At 43.8% G+C, this 19,299-nt stretch overlaps 1 protein-coding gene across 3 annotated transcripts in view; it reads left to right on the forward strand.

The window, feature by feature from the left end:
- The window catches only part of inhbaa (inhibin subunit beta Aa), a 50,927-nt gene that overhangs the window by 14,016 nt on the left and 17,612 nt on the right, over window positions 1-19,299 (forward strand). The window contains exons 1-3 of one of the 3 annotated variants that reach the window (XM_063912563.1): window positions 15,791-16,152; window positions 17,132-17,260; window positions 17,924-18,451. In XM_063912563.1, coding sequence (XP_063768633.1) covers window positions 17,986-18,451 — 466 coding nt within the window. In that variant the 5' untranslated portion in view covers window positions 15,791-16,152; window positions 17,132-17,260; window positions 17,924-17,985. Of the gene's footprint in view, window positions 1-15,790; window positions 16,153-17,131; window positions 17,261-17,923; window positions 18,452-19,299 lie in introns of those variants that run through there. The other 2 variants (XM_063912565.1, XM_063912562.1) reach the window with 2 other exon arrangements.

A 19,299-nucleotide genomic window follows, 5' to 3' on the forward strand; every position in this document is an offset into this window, starting at 1 on the left:
CTGTATTTTCTTTCTTCTTTCTGTAGTTTCTGTCTTCTTTCTGTAGTTTCTGTCTTCTTTCTGTAGTTTCTGTATTTTCTGTAGTTTCTGTATTTTCTGTAGTTTCTGTCTCTTTCTGTAGTTTCTGTCTCATTTCTGTAGTTTCTGTATTTTCTGTAGTTTCTGTATTTTCTGTAGTTTCTGTATTTTCTGTAGTTTCTGTCTCCTTTCCGTAGTTTCTGTCTCCTTTCTGTAGTTTCTGTATTTCTGTATTTTCTGTTTTTTCGTCTCTTTCTGTAGTTTCTGCTCATTTGTAGTTTCTTTTCTGTCTTTCTGTAGTTTCTGTCTTCTGTATTTCTGTAGTTTTCTGTATTTCTGTCGTCTTTCTGTAGTTTCTGTAGTTTCTTTCTTCTTTCTGTAGTCTTCTGCTTCTTTCTGTAGTTTCTGTCTCTTTCTGTGTTCGTAGTTTCTTTCTTCTTTCTGTAGTTTCTGTCTCTTTCTGTAGTTTCTGTGTCCTTCTGTAGTTTCTGTCTTCTTTCTGTAGTTTCTGTAGTTTCTGTCTCCTTTCTGTAGTTCTGTCTTTCTGTAGTTTCTGTATTTCTGTAGTTTCTGTAGTTTCTGTCTTCTTTCTGTATTTCTGTCTCTTTCTGTAGTTTCTGTAGTTCTTTCTTCTTTCTGTAGTTTCTGTCTTCTTTCTGTAGTTTCTGTCTTCCTTTCTGTAGTTTCTGTAGTTTCTTCTTTCTTTCTGTAGTTTCTGTCTCATTTCCGTAGTTTCTGTGTCCTTTCTGTAGTTTCTTTCTTCTTTCCGTAGTTTCTGTTCTTCTGTAGTTTCTTTCTTCTTTCCTGTAGTTTCTGTTTCCTTTCTGTAGTTTCTGTTTCCTTTCTGTAGTTTCTGTTTCCTTTCTGTAGTTTCTGTTTCCTTTCTGTAGTTTCTGTGTCCTTTCTGTAGTTTCTGTTTCCTTTCTGTAGTTTCTGTAGTTTCTGTCTCATTTCTGTAGTTTCTGTATTTTCTGTCTCCTTTCTGTAGTTTCTGTCTCTCTTTCTGTAGTTTCTGTCTTCTTTCTGTAGTTTCTGTAGTTTCTGTCTCATTTCTGTAGTTTCTGTAGTTTCTGTCTTCTTTCTGTATTTTCTGTCTCCTTTCTGTAGTTTCTGTCTTCTTTCTGTAGTTTCTGTCTCCTTTCTGTAGTTTCTGTCGCTTGTTGCTCACTTTTCCCTATTATTCAGTCGGACTGAATAGAGTTTAAATAAACCGTGGTCCGACCCAATGCAACCTCGCCTTTTTGTCCAACTTATATGTATTTATTTTTATATTCCTTTGCATAAACATAGTGGGTGACGCATGTTAACCAACAGCGGACAAGAATAACCCACTTATATTGCAAAAATATTTCACTGGTGTTACATAAAGGCATCACAGGAGATGGAAATAAAGTAAATAAAAAATACATGGTACACAAACACTTCTCAAATTACACGTGAGGATGAATATTTCAAACGTCAGGCATTAAAAGAAGAACCAGCGAGGGTTATCTGCAGGGTGCATAAGTGTGCATCTGTTGACGTTGTTTTGCACTAACCTTTATTTCTTTAGAGCGCCTGGATCCCGCTGTCAGTGTGATGTACACAGAGTACACACTACAGTACACAGAGTATAAATAGTAAAGAGAATTAAACAGAGGAACCCAAATGGTGTATTTTCTAACAAAGAGTGTTTGTGTAACGCAGCAATTACAGGCAACAATGGAGAGTCAAGTTCCAGCTAAATACACAAGCTGAGGTTCATTTATGTAAGCTGTCTTTCTCACACACACACACACACACACACACACACACACACACACACACACACACACACACACACACACACACACACACACACACACACACACACACACACACACACACACATGGTCAGTGTGCATATAGAATGTACACACACACATTCTATCTTTCTATTTATACACTGTCGTGATGGGAGTGATGGATCTGCAGCACAGCGTCTGACAGGCTCTATATGTTGTAGACGCTATAGGTATATCTGTCCTCTTCCCAGTACACCAGAGCCGAACCCTGGCTCTGGTGTACTGGGAATATTTCTTTAATGATGACAATCGATCGCCAGTCGAAGCTGACTAAACTTCCTCGGTCTGACACCTTCAAAGAGTCAGAGCCTCGGAGTCTGTGTGTGTGTGTGTGTGTGTGTGTGTGTGTGTGTGTGTGTGTGTGTGTGTGTGTGTGTGTGTGTGTGTGTGTGTGTGTGTGTGTGTGTGTGAGAAATAAAAAAGAGATGAATTAAAGAGATCTGAAACCTGCATCATCTGAGGGGGGGAGAGAACAAACAGACACTAAAGGACTACAGAGACACTAAAGGACTACAGAGACACTAAAGGACTACAGAGACACTAAAGGACTACAGAGAGACTAAAGGAGTACAGAGAGACTAAAGGACTACAGAGACACTAAAGGACTACAGAGACACTAAAGGACTACAGAGACACTAAAGGACTACAGAGACACTAAAGGACTACAGAGAGACTAAAGGACTACAGAGAGACTAAAGGACTACAGAGACACTAAAGGACTACAGAGAGACTAAAGGACTACAGAGACACTAAAGGACTACAGAGAGACTAAAGGACTACAGAGACACTAAAGGACTACAGAGACACTAAAGGACTACAGAGACACTAAAGGACTACAGAGAGACTAAAGGACTACAGAGAGACTAAAGGACTACAGAGAGACTAAAGGACTACAGAGAGACTAAAGGACTACAGAGACACTAAAGGACTACAGAGAGACTAAAGGACTACAGAGACACTAAAGGACTACAGAGAGACTAAAGGACTACAGAGACACTAAAGGACTACAGAGACACTAAAGGACTACAGAGACACTAAAGGACTACAGAGACACTAAAGGACTACAGAGACACTAAAGGACTACAGAGAGACTAAAGGACTACAGAGAGACTAAAGGACTACAGAGACACTAAAGGACTACAGAGACACTAAAGGACTACAGAGACACTAAAGGACTACAGAGACACTAAAGGACTACAGAGACACTAAAGGACTACAGAGACACTAAAGGACTACAGAGAGACTAAAGGACTACAGAGAGACTAAAGGACTACAGAGAGACTAAAGGACTACAGAGACACTAAAGGACTACAGAGAGACTAAAGGACTACAGAGAGACTAAAGGACTACAGAGACACTAAAGGACTACAGAGAGACTAAAGGACTACAGCGACACTAAAGGACTACAGAGACACTAAAGGACTACAGCGACACTAAAGGACTACAGAGACACTAAAGGACTACAGAGACACTAAAGGACTACAGAGAGACTAAAGGACTACAGAGAGACTAAAGGACTACAGAGACACTAAAGGACTACAGAGACACTAAAGGACTACAGAGAGACTAAAGGACTACAGAGACACTAAAGGACTACAGCGACACTAAAGGACTACAGAGACACTAAAGGACTACAGAGACACTAAAGGACTACAGAGAGACTAAAGGACTACAGAGACACTAAAGGACTACAGAGAGACTAAAGGACTACAGAGAGACTAAAGGACTACAGAGACACTAAAGGACTACAGAGACACTAAAGGACTACAGAGACACTAAAGGACTACAGAGAGACTAAAGGACTACAGAGACACTAAAGGACTACAGAGAGACTAAAGGACTACAGAGAGACTAAAGGACTACAGAGACACTAAAGGACTACAGCGACACTAAAGGACTACAGAGAGACTAAAGGACTACAGAGAGACTAAAGGACTACAGAGACACTAAAGGACTACAGAGACACTAAAGGACTACAGAGAGACTAAAGGACTACAGAGAGACTAAAGGACTACAGAGACACTGAAGGACTACAGAGACACTAAAGGACTACAGCGACACTAAAGGACTACAGAGAGACTAAAGGACTACAGAGAGACTAAAGGACTACAGAGAGACTAAAGGACTACAGAGACACTGAAGGACTACAGAGACACTAAAGGACTACAGAGAGACTAAAGGACTACAGAGAGACTAAAGGACTACAGAGAGACTAAAGGACTACAGAGACACTGAAGGACTACAGAGACACTAAAGGACTACAGCGACACTAAAGGACTACAGAGAGACTAAAGGACTACAGAGAGACTAAAGGACTACAGAGACACTGAAGGACTACAGAGACACTAAAGGACTACAGAGACACTAAAGGACTACAGAGACACTAAAGGACTACAGAGAGACTAAAGGACTACAGCGACACTAAAGGACTACAGAGACACTAAAGGACTACAGAGAGACTAAAGGACTACAGAGACACTAAAGGACTACAGAGACACTAAAGGACTACAGAGACACTAAAGGACTACAGAGAGACTAAAGGACTACAGAGACACTAAAGGACTACAGAGAGACTAAAGGACTACAGAGACACTAAAGGACTACAGAGAGACACTAAAGGACTACAGCGACACTAAAGGACTACAGAGACACTAAAGGACTACAGAGACACTAAAGGACTACAGAGACACTAAAGGACTACAGAGAGACTAAAGGACTACAGAGAGACACTAAAGGACTACAGAGACACTAAAGGACTACAGAGAGACTAAAGGACTACAGAGAGACACTAAAGGACTACAGAGACACTAAAGGACTACAGAGAGACTAAAGGACTACAGAGACACTAAAGGACTACAGAGAGACTAAAGGACTACAGAGAGACTACAGGACTACAGAGAGACTAAAGGACTACAGAGAGACTAAAGGACTACAGAGAGACTAAAGGACTACAGAGACACTAAAGGACTACAGAGACTACAGAGACACTAAAGGACTACAGAGACACTAAAGGACTACAGAGAGACTAAAGGACTACAGAGACACTAAAGGACTACAGAGAGACTAAAGGACTACAGAGACACTAAAGGACTACAGAGACACTAAATGACTACAGAGACACTAAAGGACTACAGAGACACTAAAGGACTACAGAGACACTAAAGGACTACAGAGACTACAGAGACACTAAAGGACTACAGAGACACTAAAGGACTACAGAGAGACTAAAGGACTACAGAGACACTAAAGGACTACAGAGAGACTAAAGGACTACAGAGACACTAAAGGACTACAGAGACACTAAATGACTACAGAGACACTAAAGGACTACAGAGACACTAAAGGACTACAGAGACACTAAAGGACTACAGAGAGACTAAAGGAGACTAAAGGACTACAGAGAGACTAAAGGACTACAGAGACACTAAAGGACTACAGAGAGACTAAAGGACTACAGAGACACTAAAGGACTACAGAGAGACACTAAAGGACTACAGTGAGCACTAAAGGACTACAGAGACACTAAAGGACTACAGAGAGACTAAAGGACTACAGAGACACTAAAGGACTACAGAGACACTAAAGGACTACAGAGACACTAAAGGACTACAGAGACACTAAATGACTACAGAGACACTAAAGGACTACAGAGACACTAAAGGACTACAGAGAGACTAAAGGACTACAGAGAGACTAAAGGACTACAGAGAGACTAAAGGACTACAGAGAGACTAAAGGACTACAGAGACACTAAAGGACTACAGAGACACTAAAGGACTACAGAGACAGACTAAAGGACTACAGAGAGACTAAAGGACTACAGAGAGACTAAAGGACTACAGAGAGACTAAAGGACTACAGAGAGACTAAAGGACTACAGAGAGACTAAAGGACTACAGAGACACTAAAGGACTACAGAGACACTAAAGGACTACAGAGACACTAAAGGACTACAGAGAGACTAAAGGACTACAGAGACACTAAAGGACTACAGAGACACTAAAGGACTACAGAGAGACTAAAGGACTACAGAGAGACTAAAGGACTACAGAGAGACTAAAGGACTACAGAGAGACTAAAGGACTACAGAGAGACTAAAGGACTACAGAGACACTAAAGGACTACAGAGAGACTAAAGGACTACAGAGAGACTAAAGGACTACAGAGACACTAAAGGACTACAGAGAGACTAAAGGACTACAGAGACACTAAAGGACTACAGAGAGACTAAAGGACTACAGAGAGACTAAAGGACTACAGAGACACTAAAGGACTACAGAGAGACTAAAGGACTACAGAGACACTAAAGGACTACAGAGAGACTAAAGGACTACAGAGACACTAAAGGACTACAGAGAGACTAAAGGACTACAGAGACACTAAAGGACTACAGAGAGACTAAAGGACTACAGAGACACTAAAGGACTACAGAGACACTAAAGGACTACAGAGAGACTAAAGGACTACAGAGAGACTAAAGGACTACAGAGAGACTAAAGGACTACAGAGACACTAAAGGACTACAGAGAGACTAAAGGACTACAGAGAGACTAAAGGACTACAGAGAGACTAAAGGACTACAGAGACACTAAAGGACTACAGAGAGACTAAAGGACTACAGAGAGACTAAAGGACTACAGAGACACTAAAGGACTACAGAGAGACTAAAGGACTACAGAGACACTAAAGGACTACAGAGAGACTAAAGGACTACAGAGACACTAAAGGACTACAGAGAGACTAAAGGACTACAGAGACACTAAAGGACTACAGAGAGACTAAAGGACTACAGAGACACTAAAGGACTACAGAGACACTAAAGGACTACAGAGAGACTAAAGGACTACAGAGAGACTAAAGGACTACAGAGAGACTAAAGGACTACAGAGACACTAAAGGACTACAGAGACAGACTAAAGGACTACAGAGAGACTAAAGGACTACAGAGAGACTAAAGGACTACAGAGACACTAAAGGACTACAGAGAGACTAAAGGACTACAGAGAGACTAAAGGACTACAGAGAGACTAAAGGACTACAGAGAGACTAAAGGACTACAGAGACACTAAAGGACTACAGAGACACTAAAGGACTACAGAGAGACTAAAGGACTACAGAGACACTAAAGGACTACAGAGAGACTAAAGGACTACAGAGAGACTAAAGGACTACAGAGAGACTAAAGGACTACAGAGACACTAAAGGACTACAGAGAGACTAAAGGACTACAGAGAGACTAAAGGACTACAGAGACACTAAAGGACTACAGAGAGACTAAAGGACTACAGAGACACTAAAGGACTACAGAGAGACTAAAGGACTACAGAGACACTAAAGGACTACAGAGAGACTAAAGGACTACAGAGAGACTAAAGGACTACAGAGACACTAAAGGACTACAGAGACACTAAAGGACTACAGAGACACTAAAGGACTACAGAGAGACTAAAGGACTACAGAGAGACTAAAGGACTACAGAGACACTAAAGGACTACAGAGACAGACTAAAGGACTACAGAGAGACTAAAGGACTACAGAGACACTAAAGGACTACAGAGAGACTAAAGGACTACAGAGACACAAAGGACTACAGAGACACTAAAGGACTACAGAGAGAACTACAGAGAGACTAAAGGACTACAGAGACACTAAAGGACTACAGAGACACTAAAGGACTGCAGAGACACTAAAGGACTACAGAGAGACTAAAGGACTACAGAGAGACTAAAGGACTACAGAGACACTAAAGGACTACAGAGACACTAAAGGACTACAGAGAGACTAAAGGACTACAGAGAGACTAAAGGACTACAGAGAGACTAAAGGACTACAGAGACACTAAAGGACTACAGAGACACTAAAGGACTACAGAGACACTAAAGGACTACAGAGAGACTAAAGGACTACAGAGACACTAAAGGACTACAGAGAGACTAAAGGACTACAGAGAGACTAAAGGACTACAGAGAGACACTAAAGGACTACAGAGAGACTAAAGGACTACAGAGACACTAAAGGACTACAGAGAGACTAAAGGACTACAGAGACACTAAAGGACTACAGAGAGACACTAAAGGACTACAGAGACACTAAAGGACTACAGAGACACTAAAGGACTACAGAGAGACTAAAGGAGTACAGAGAGACTAAAGGACTACAGAGAGACTAAAGGACTACAGAGAGACTAAAGGACTACAGAGAGACTAAAGGACTACAGAGACAGACTAAAGGACTACAGAGAGACTAAAGGACTACAGAGACACTAAAGGACTACAGAGACACTAAAGGACTACAGAGACACTAAAGGACTACAGAGAGACTAAAGGACTACAGAGAGACTAAAGGACTACAGAGACACTAAAGGACTACAGAGACAGACTAAAGGACTACAGAGAGACTAAAGGACTACAGAGACACTAAAGGACTACAGAGAGACTAAAGGACTACAGAGACACTAAAGGACTACAGAGACACTAAAGGACTACAGAGACACTAAAGGACTACAGAGAGACTAAAGGACTACAGAGACACTAAAGGACTACAGAGACACTAAAGGACTACAGAGACACTAAAGGACTACAGAGAGACTAAAGGACTACAGAGACACTAAAGGACTACAGAGACACTAAAGGACTACAGAGAGACTAAAGGACTACAGAGAGACTAAAGGACTACAGAGAGACTAAAGGACTACAGAGAGACTAAAGGACTACAGAGAGACTAAAGGACTACAGAGACACTAAAGGACTACAGAGAGACTAAAGGACTACAGAGAGACTAAAGGACTACAGAGACACTAAAGGACTACAGAGAGACTAAAGGACTACAGAGACACTAAAGGACTACAGAGAGACTAAAGGACTACAGAGAGACTAAAGGACTACAGAGAGCACTAAAGGACTACAGAGAGACTAAAGGACTACAGAGACACTAAAGGACTACAGAGAGACTAAAGGACTACAGAGACACTAAAGGACTACAGAGACACTAAAGGACTACAGAGACACTAAAGGACTACAGAGACACTAAAGGACTACAGAGAGACTAAAGGACTACAGAGAGACTAAAGGACTACAGAGAGACTAAAGGACTACAGAGAGACTAAAGGACTACAGAGACACTAAAGGACTACAGAGACACTAAAGGACTACAGAGACACTAAAGGACTACAGAGACACTAAAGGACTACAGAGAGACTAAAGGACTACAGAGACACTAAAGGACTACAGAGAGACTAAAGGACTACAGAGAGACTAAAGGACTACAGAGAGACTAAAGGACTACAGAGACACTAAAGGACTACAGAGAGACTAAAGGACTACAGAGACACTAAAGGACTACAGAGAGACTAAAGGACTACAGAGACACTAAAGGACTACAGAGAGACTAAAGGACTACAGAGACACTAAAGGACTACAGAGACACTAAAGGACTACAGAGACACTAAAGGACTACAGAGAGACTAAAGGACTACAGAGAGACTAAAGGACTACAGAGACACTAAAGGACTACAGAGAGACTAAAGGACTACAGAGACACTAAAGGACTACAGAGACACTAAAGGACTACAGAGACACTAAAGGACTACAGAGAGACTAAAGGACTACAGAGACACTAAAGGACTACAGAGAGACTAAAGGACTACAGAGAGACTAAAGGACTACAGAGAGACTAAAGGACTACAGAGAGACTAAAGGACTACAGAGAGACTAACGGACTACAGAGAGACTAAAGGACTACAGAGACACTAAAGGACTACAGAGAGACTAAAGGACTACAGAGAGACTAAAGGACTACAGAGACACTAAAGGACTACAGAGAGACTAAAGGACTACAGAGACACTAAAGGACTACAGAGAGACTAAAGGACTACAGAGAGACTAAAGGACTACAGAGAGACTAAAGGACTACAGAGACACTAAAGGACTACAGAGACACTAAAGGACTACAGAGACACTAACCCGTGTTAAACTTTTATTTTGTAGTTTTCTTTGCTAGAAATTTTTCCAACCTGCAGATGAATCTCACTACAGGTTTGCCCCTTTCTCTCTCTCTCACACACACACACACACACACACACACACACACACACACACACACACACACACACACACACACACACACACACACACACACACACACACACACACACACACACACATCGTCTGATCTCAGCATCGATCTCTCTGCTGACCTCTCTCTTGAAGCTCCTCTTTTCTTTTTGTTGTCCCTGCACCCTGTCACCTTAATCTGAAGGTAGAAGTTGAAGTCGTTATCTTACATCTTCTGCACGTCTGTCCCTGGAAACTGAGCGGGATGTGACGTCTCTTCCTTCCCACACCCTGCTCTTCAGCTGTATGAGAGCCAGTCTCTACACTGCAGTTTACTCTCACTATAGTAGAGTATGCACGTCCTCCTCCTCTGGTATCATACTCTCAGTCTGTAGAAGCTTTCAGATACATTTAGGGCAATATTGGCTCGTAGCGTAGAGGAATGAAGTACCACAGGAAGTACAGTACTTGAGTAAATGTATTTATTGGTATTCTGATGGTCTGTGCTTCTGATCTATAGATTCGCTTCCTCTGCGTGTTATATCCAACGTCTCAGACGTCTTCCTCTCTGTTGATCTCTCTGTTGTTCTCTCTGCTGTTTCAGTGAGTCCAGAGCCTCGGACTGGTTCTGTTCCCAGTCTGCTCGCCCACCTGGTGGTTGGCGGGTGAGCGGTGACTCTGCAGGACAGTCAGAGTCTAACAGGATAATCACGGTTATCAGACCCGGCCGGCTGACGCACTTCTCAGAAGCAGCACTTGTTGGTGTAGAAATGTTTGGGAAAAGCTGCCGACCACAGAGCCCGACCCTCCAGGCAAAAACCGCCGTATGCGATCCGTCCAAACATGACAGGAGCAGGGAATTATGTGAGGGCGGAGGAGGGAAAGACAAACGTTAGGAAACCGGGAGGAGATGGTGTGGTTTCACAGCTGTGAGAAGCAGAAATCTGAAGCCTCTCACCAAGGAGAGGTCTGAGAGGAGAAGATATTATATCATATCATCCATTATTCTTCTTATTTATGGAAACTATCCTGCCCGTCTCTGAGAAGACAAACAACCGACATGAAGCTCAATGACCACAAACAATCAGTCACTAGCTCTTAAGAGTTAGTCAATTATCAAATTACAGTCATTGTTTTTGAGGCGTTTGCAAATCCAGAGACTTTCCCAATTTCATAACTCATCGAGTCATGGTTTACAAAGAAACATTCCAAGACAACCAACGTAAAAAAAAGTGATTATATGGCCTGCAGTTTAAAAACTCACAAGGCAACAAAACTATGTGGCTGGCTTTGAAAAAAATTGTGGTTTGGGAAAAACTGGTACGTTTGGTACGAAGTTACATGACAAAACTAAAGTAAAATATATCACCTCCGACACATGGCAAAACGATAACGTAAGTTGTATAAAAAGTGGTAAAAAGCCGGTCTCTACTCAGTAAACACGCGTGGATTAGTTGTTCATTGAGATTCATAGTTGATTAAACTGGTAGGATCTTCCTCAAAATGTAACAAACAAATCTACGTAGCTAGGTTGGAAAAACGGGTTAAAATACGTACAAATGTGACGTTACAATGGTCCTCAAAACACTAAAAAGAAAAAGTGATTTGTTTGTTACGTAAAATAAGCAGGTTTGTTACGTTACTTAGGATATGTAGTTGTGTGGGAAGTTATGTCACAAAACGACGGTAAGAATAGTCACGTAGACTTCAGGTAAAACCATAGTTTATAAACTCCTCTGTTGTGTTTGACGGTCCGATGTGTTGACGGTCCGATTGTGTTGACGGTGAGATGTGTTGACGGTGCGATGTGTTCACGGTGCGATGTGTTCACGGTGAGATGTGTTCACGGTCCGATGTGTTCACGGTCCGATGTGTTGACGGTGAGATGTGTTCACGGTGCGATGTGTTCACGGTGAGATGTGTTGACGGTGAGATGTGTTCACGGTGAGATGTGTTGACGGTGCGATGTGTTCACGGTGCGATGTGTTCACGGTCCGATGTGTTCACGGTCCGATGTGTTCACGGTGCGATGTGTTCACGGTCCGATGTGTTCACGGTCCGATGTGTTCACGGTCCGATGTGTTGACGGTCCGATGTGTTCAATGTGCGATGTGTTCACAGTGCGATGTGTTGACGGTGCGATGTGTTCACGGTGTGATGTGTTGACGGTCCGATGTGTTGACGGTCCGATGTGTTGACGGTGCGATGTGTTTACAGTCCGATGTGTTTACAGTCCGATGTGTTAGCATGCTGATTAGCGTCAGTGTTTACTGTGCGATGTGTTCACGGTGCGATGTGTTGACGGTCCAATGTGTTCACGGTGCGATGTGTTCACGGTGCGATGTGTTCACGGTGCGATGTGTTCACGGTGCGATGTGTGATGTGTTCACGGTCCGATGTGTTCACGGTCCGATGTGTTCTCGGTGCGATGTGTTGACGGTGCGATGTGTTGACGGTGCGATGTGTTGACGGTGCGATGTGTTCACGGTGCGATGTGTTTACTGTGCGATGTGTTCACGGTGCGATGTGTTCACGGTCCGATGTGTTCACGGTCCGATGTGTTCACGGTGCGATGTGTTGACGGTGCGATGTGTTGACGGTGCGATGTGTTGACGGTGCGATGTGTTCACGGTGCGATGTGTTTACTGTGCGATGTGTTCACGGTGCGATGTGTTCACGGTCCGATGTGTTCACGGTGCGATGTGTTGACGGTGCGATGTGTTCACGGTCCGATGTGTTCACGGTCCGATGTGTTCACGGTCCGATGTGTTCACGGTCCGATGTGTTCACGGTCCGATGTGTTGACGGTGCGATGTGTTTACGGTCCGATGTGTTTACAGTCCGATGTGTTTACAGTCCGATGTGTTAGCATGCTGATTAGCGTCAGAGGGACGTTAGACGCTGCCAGCCCGCGGCGCTCAGACTCATCGAAACACTCGGGACACCTTAATGTTTCCCTCTCAACTCAGAACACGCTTTCTGCCGTCACTTATTCATGTGCTCATTAATATCTGGGTCTACCCTGTTCCCCAGCACTTTCTCAACTCGGTAAAGTGAGCTAAAAGCAGCGCCTCACTCAGTACCTTCATGAGGAGTAAAAACTGTGGTGGATTCACGCAACCCTTTATGACCCTGAATCCCCAATATTGTGAAACGTGGGCCAGCTGTCCACATGACTGTGCCGTTACAGTAACTCACAGACGTTTACTCTGAAATAAATAAGAAAGCACTTTAATAAACAGTGACGCTGCAGAGAGAGCTCTTTCCAACACTTCATGCCCTTAAAAGGCCCGAGCCTCTCTCCATCTGCAGGATCTTGCTCCACATACTGGAATCACTCGTGGATTTCTGTGAGTAAAAATACTTTCTTCTGCATTAATCATAACGAGCATGCGTGGAGAAGCAGAGTCCATTGCTGCGACACCAGGGGGGAGTGTCTACGAGCAGACACTTCAGACCCGGGGGGACGTGGCGTTACCAGGACTGAGTCTTACATCCACTTCCATGAGGCGGGATCCAAAGCCTGGAACTGCAGCTCCTACGACCAGGTGAATGAGAGTCTTCATGCCCTCAGAAATGTGCCATGCTTTGGTCATGAAGTCCCAATAATCCAGATGTCCGTTACCCTGAAAACAAACCCCCTTTGTCCAAAAATACACAATTTGGTCCCTGAAGGTCAAGAAGACTCTGACTTATCTTACTCCTTATGCTAGAATCCTACCAAAAGGACCAGTGAGAGGAAGAGTTGGTACTTTGTTGAGCACTGAGCTTTGGCAGAATGTTGTTGTTTTGTTTTTGGGAGACTGTGGGACAAACAGGACCTGTTTAGGGACTTTTGGGGTTTCGGAAACAATGGGAAAAGGCCAACAGAACGAGAACACATACAGGACTTTTTCCTTCTACGTCATACCGGGACAAGCTTTATTTTGAGTGGAAATATCTGTCCTGCTTTATGGAAATCACTTGGGTGTTTTCGTGGTAGTCTTGGCTTTCAGAATATCCAACTTTAAACCCCATATTCAGACGATAAATATGGTTTTAAAGCTTGTAAGCACAGCAGGAGAACCTCAGGGATCCCTGCCGCCGTTCCTCCCTTCTTAAACACAGTCAGTGGGTTTTAGAGGGTACCATGCCCTCCTGGATCCCCCTCTCCAAAAACAAATGTCTGCAAACTCTCAATGCCTTTTCCTCGTGTACGCAGAGACAGAAACTGAGTTTATATTTGTTCATAAACTCCCCAAAAACTAGAAGGAGCTTTTAAACACGTACCAGTTCCTGCAGTCTGACGGTCCTGGTGCTGACCCGCTGCCAACACACTCTAAGAGTCTGCCAGGAACCAGAGGGGAATTCAGACAGAGCTGTACGTGAGTATATACACACACACACACACACATACAAACACACACACACACATACACACACACACACACACACACACACACACATACACACACACACTTGACTCAGACGTTGTTTCAGCAGTGAGAGTGTTAGGGGTCTTCATTCACACAGCTTGTCATACATGCAGTCGTGTGTGTGTGTGTGTGTGTGTGTGTGTGTGTGTGTGTGTGTGTGTGTGTGTGGTGTGTGTGTGTGTGTGTGTGTGTGTGTGTGTGTGTGTGTGTGTGTGTGTGTGTGTGTGTGTGTGTCCTGAATCACTTGAGCTCCTTTGAGGTGTCATACGTCTGAGTCTGGAAAATGTCCGGATACATTAAAACACACACGAAGCCTAACGCCGGGGGAAGGTGGAATCCAAAACCCTTGTGTGTGTGTGTGTGTGTGTGTGTGTGTGTGTGTGTGTGTGTGTGTGTGTGTGTGTGTGTGTGTGTGTTAATAGCAGTCATGTTCCTTTCCATTTTCTGCTTTTCTAAATGAGTTGAATCATAACTACTGTTTATGATTTTTCATACTGGCTAACATGCTAACGTGGGTTCCCTATTCCTACTAGTTTTTATTCTATATTTGTGTTTCCAGTCACACTTTACTAACAGATATCAGCTAGAAACTTCCCCACTTCATTACTGACATTAGCACAGTTATCTTCATATCACACGTTGTGTTTGAATATGCTAATAAGGCGTTATGGGATGCTAACTCGTGGTGAATCTAGGAAAAACCTATAGACAAACACAGCTCCGCCACCTGTGACCTCGCCCGCTGTGTGACATCATCAATTCCTCCGTGTCTGATTGGCTATTGAGGTATGAACACACACACATACACACACACACACACACACACACACACACACACACACACACACACACACACACACACACACAGGGGGATTTTGCACCACATGTCGTGAGTGGCATGCACATGTACTGTGTCAGTAACACAGTCAGCTGTTTATCAATTCTCCTCCTCCTCCTCCTCTTCCTCCCCTTCCTCCTCCTCCTCCTCCTTCTCCTCCTCTTCTAATGAAAGTGATTGACAGCAGTGATGAAGATGAAGAGGAGGTATTTTCAGGTCACATGTTTTCAGTGGTTGTCCACCAGATGGAGCAGTTTAATCTGTGTTTACCTGTCAGTCTCTCAGAGAGGAAAACAAACACACCTTTATTTAACGAGCAGGTTTGATTGAGGTCTCTTCAGATCACTGTGAACCAGCTCTTGGTTCAGTATTACATAAATAAGCAACTTCATTTATGTTTTGATTTATTTCCACTCTTGTTTAAATATGGGGATATTCTTTATTGAACATGTTTTCACATATTTTAGACTTATTTTATTTATTTTTTACTTATTTCGTGAAATGTTTTAACTTATTTTCAGACCGTTTTTAACACATTTAATGGGCATTTTATCACGTTATTTTTACCGATTATTTCACATTTTCTGACTTTTTTTCACACCTTTCCAACATATTTTTTGCACATTTTTCCACTAATTTATTTCTACATTATTCCACATACTTTAAAAAAATGTATTCTGGAACATATTCCTTTTTCTCAGACCTTGTCCTCTTACTTTCTGTAAACACATACTTGAACAAGCTGAGGCGTGTTTGATTTCCCCACCTGGACACTGGGCGGATTTCCCCTTAACTGTTTGTTTGAGGTCTTAAAACCCCTTAGCTAAGTCCTTCTTTATTATCTCACTTACTTAAAGCTTCCTGGTGTTTTTCCAGGCTTTTATTGTACAGGCCCGAGGCGACGTTAAAACAGAAACAGAGCCAGTGTGACGACACGTCCTGACTCACAGACGGAGTTATTTAAAGAAAACTAGACGAGCTAATATCCATAACACACACTCAGAGAGGTGAGCTCACACACACACACACACACACACACACACACACACACACACACACTGATGTCACAGGGAGAGTCCCAGACATGTGTGTAACGGTGGTGTGTAACTCGTCGTCTTCTCCACTTCCTGAACACTCAGTGTGACGACACACACATGTTATAAACAAAGTGTGTGTGTAACTGTGATGATGATGTCATAATGCTGAAGTTAAAGTTTAAAATATTCCACAAAGAAATCAGCTTCATGAACATGTAACATTTTTTGGGACATTTGTAATGTACCTTTCTAATATAGAAATGTAAGAAATATTGAACAATTGTTGAATATTTTAATATTTCCCAGGTACTTTTAGAAAGTATTTCAATACTTGGGGAAATGAATCCCTTATTTTTCAGACATTTTTCTCCTACTACAGAATTGTTTTCCTCTATCATATTTACATTTATTTTCTTATACATATCTTTTAACGTTATGTAAACTACAAATATTCTTTTTTAAACCTCTTTTTAGATCCTTTTTCCACTCAATTTTTACTTTAGCCTCCTCAGTGTCCATCAGTCTATCTCATCAGAGCCCCCCCCCCCCCACCCCAGGCAGTGCTGGTCCACAGACAGACCGTCATCGTCATGCAGGATTTTCCTCTCATTCACAGCAGACCGTGGGAGGAGGAGATGCAGGGGGGCGGGGGGAGGAATCCCAGCTCCATTAACACAGTCAGGTAGCGGGGGGGAGGAGGGATAGATGAAGAAGTAAAAGTTGAGTGAGTCACGGGGGGAGGAGACTGGAGAGAGAGAGGGAGAGAGAGAGAGGGAGGCCAGCCCCCCTCTGTAAAACCATTCAACTGGTGAGCGAGCGAGTCAGTCTGGGAGAGAGAGGAACTCCTTCACACACACACACACACACACACTCTGCAGTTTTCCATCCTCTTCATCAGCGGAGACTTTTCCTCCTCTTCATCAACGGAGACTTTTTCTCCTCTCATCAGCAGAGACTTTTTCTCCTCTTCCTCCCGACGCCTCCACACTCTCCGGCCATCTGTCCCCCCCGAGCCGAGAGGAGGATCTGGGGGAGAAACGGATTACATGTGACGGGAGAGTCCGGATACAAAGAGAAGGTAACTGTTTCCATTCCATCAAACAAGAAGTAATCAGATTACTGTGAACAAATACAATGTCTCACTCACTGTATCACTGTTACAGTGTTTAGGAGACAGAGTGAGACAGAGTGAGACAGAGTGAGACAGAGTGTTGCTCTGAAGTAACAACTATATGTTCTGTTTGATCTTCAGGGTATCCCAAAAGAACAGAAAGTAATCGGGTTACTTTTATTCTGTAAGATACTCGTTAGATCTGACAGATTTCTCCTCCTTGCCTCAGGTTGTGGAAGTATTTATAACAAGCAGAACCCTGGGGTCTAAAACCTCTTAGTGCTGTTCAGGTGGGCTTCATCATTTAGGAGGGTCTAGTTGTCATTGAGGAGGGTCTCATGGTCCATTAGGTGGTACTAGAGGTCTTTATAGAGTGTGTTGGGTCATTGAATAAGTTCTAGTAGACCTAGGTGGTGCCAAAGGTTCTTTAGATGATTATAGTGTTCATTTAGGGAGCACTAATGATCCATCAGGTGATAGCTATGGTTCGAGAGGTCTTTAAAGAGTAGTGGTTCTTTAGATGGTTCCAGAGGTTCCTCTGAGGGAACCGATGGTCCATGGTTGGTTCCGGTGCTCATCGAGGAGGTAACTATCATTACATTTAAATAACCCACTCCTCTCTCCTCACAGAAACTTCCTCACACACACTTCCCATCTTCATCACGCCGCCCAGCAGCCAATCAGGAGCCAGCATGGCGTCGCTGCTCTTACTCAGAGGGATTTTCCTCCTTCAAATCATCATCACCTCCTCCTCCTCCTCCTCCTCCTCCTCTTCCTCACCTGTCATGCATCCCCCACCACAACCAGACGCCTCCCTGGACTCCCCCTCCTGCCCGTCTTGCGCCCTGGCCCGGGTGAGGAGGGGTGAGGATGAAGGGAGGGAGGACGTGGTGGAGGCGGTGAAGAGGCACATCCTGAACATGCTGCACCTGCAGCAGAGACCCAACATCACCCGGCCCGTCCCCCGCGCCGCGCTCATCAACGCGCTGCGGAAGCTGCATGTGGGGAGGGTGGGGGAGGACGGGAGCGTGCAGATCGAGGGAGGGGAGGAGAGCGGGAAGGGGGGGGGAGGGGGCAACAGAGGGGGAAATACAGCAGGAGGAGGAGAAGGGGACGAGGCGACAGAGACGACCGAGATCATCACCTTCGCCGAGGCCGGTGAGTTAGAGAGAGAGAGAGAGAGAGAGAGAGAGAGAGAGAGTGGGTCAAACAAAATGTGTGTGTGTGTGTGTGTGTGTGTGTGTGTGTGTGTGTGTGTGTGTGTGTGTGTGTGTGTGTGTGTGTGTGCGTGCCAAAAACATGTTTGTGCATGGCAACATGAGTCTTGTGTGTGAAGAAAACGACAGAAAATGTTGGTTATTCAAATTTGTAAGAAATCTGAGTTACGATGAGTGTGTGTGTTGCAGTGTGTGTGTGTGTGTGTGTGTGTGTGTGTGTGTGTGTGTGTGTGTGTGTGTGTGTGTCTACCTGCTTAATTCCACCTGCGTACTCACTCAGCCAAACCCGTCTCACACACACACACACACACACACACACACACACACACACACACACACACCTCTGTAATCTCCTCCTGCTGTTTTGGAAGAATACCTCATTATCTACTTAAAGTCAGAGGAGAATCGTGTGTCACTCTGAGTGTGTGTGTGTGTGTGTGTGTGTGTGTGTGTGTGTGTGTGTGTGTGTGTGTGTGTGTGTGTGTGTGTGTTTGTGTGAGACAGACGGTAGCTACAGAGAGTGGTTCTGAGAAGGAGAGGAAGGAAAGGGAAGTAGAGCCGCATGTGTTTTTAATAATAATAATAATAGTGAGCGTTTACAGACTTTCCTGGAGGTCAGTGAGGGTCACGCTGAGACGTGGCTCCGGCAGCTCGTCGTGTTTTCAACATTTTAAACAGACTTCCTGCTGATCGCTCTCCAAACCTCCACAATCCCAACGAGCAGAGATCCTTTCGGCTGCAGGACAGGGACTGGAGTCAGGGAGAGAGGGAGAGGGAGAGAACTGCAGA

This window comes from Eleginops maclovinus, chromosome 21 (genome assembly GCF_036324505.1).
Source record: "Eleginops maclovinus isolate JMC-PN-2008 ecotype Puerto Natales chromosome 21, JC_Emac_rtc_rv5, whole genome shotgun sequence".
Taxonomy (NCBI): domain Eukaryota; kingdom Metazoa; phylum Chordata; class Actinopteri; order Perciformes; family Eleginopidae; genus Eleginops; species Eleginops maclovinus.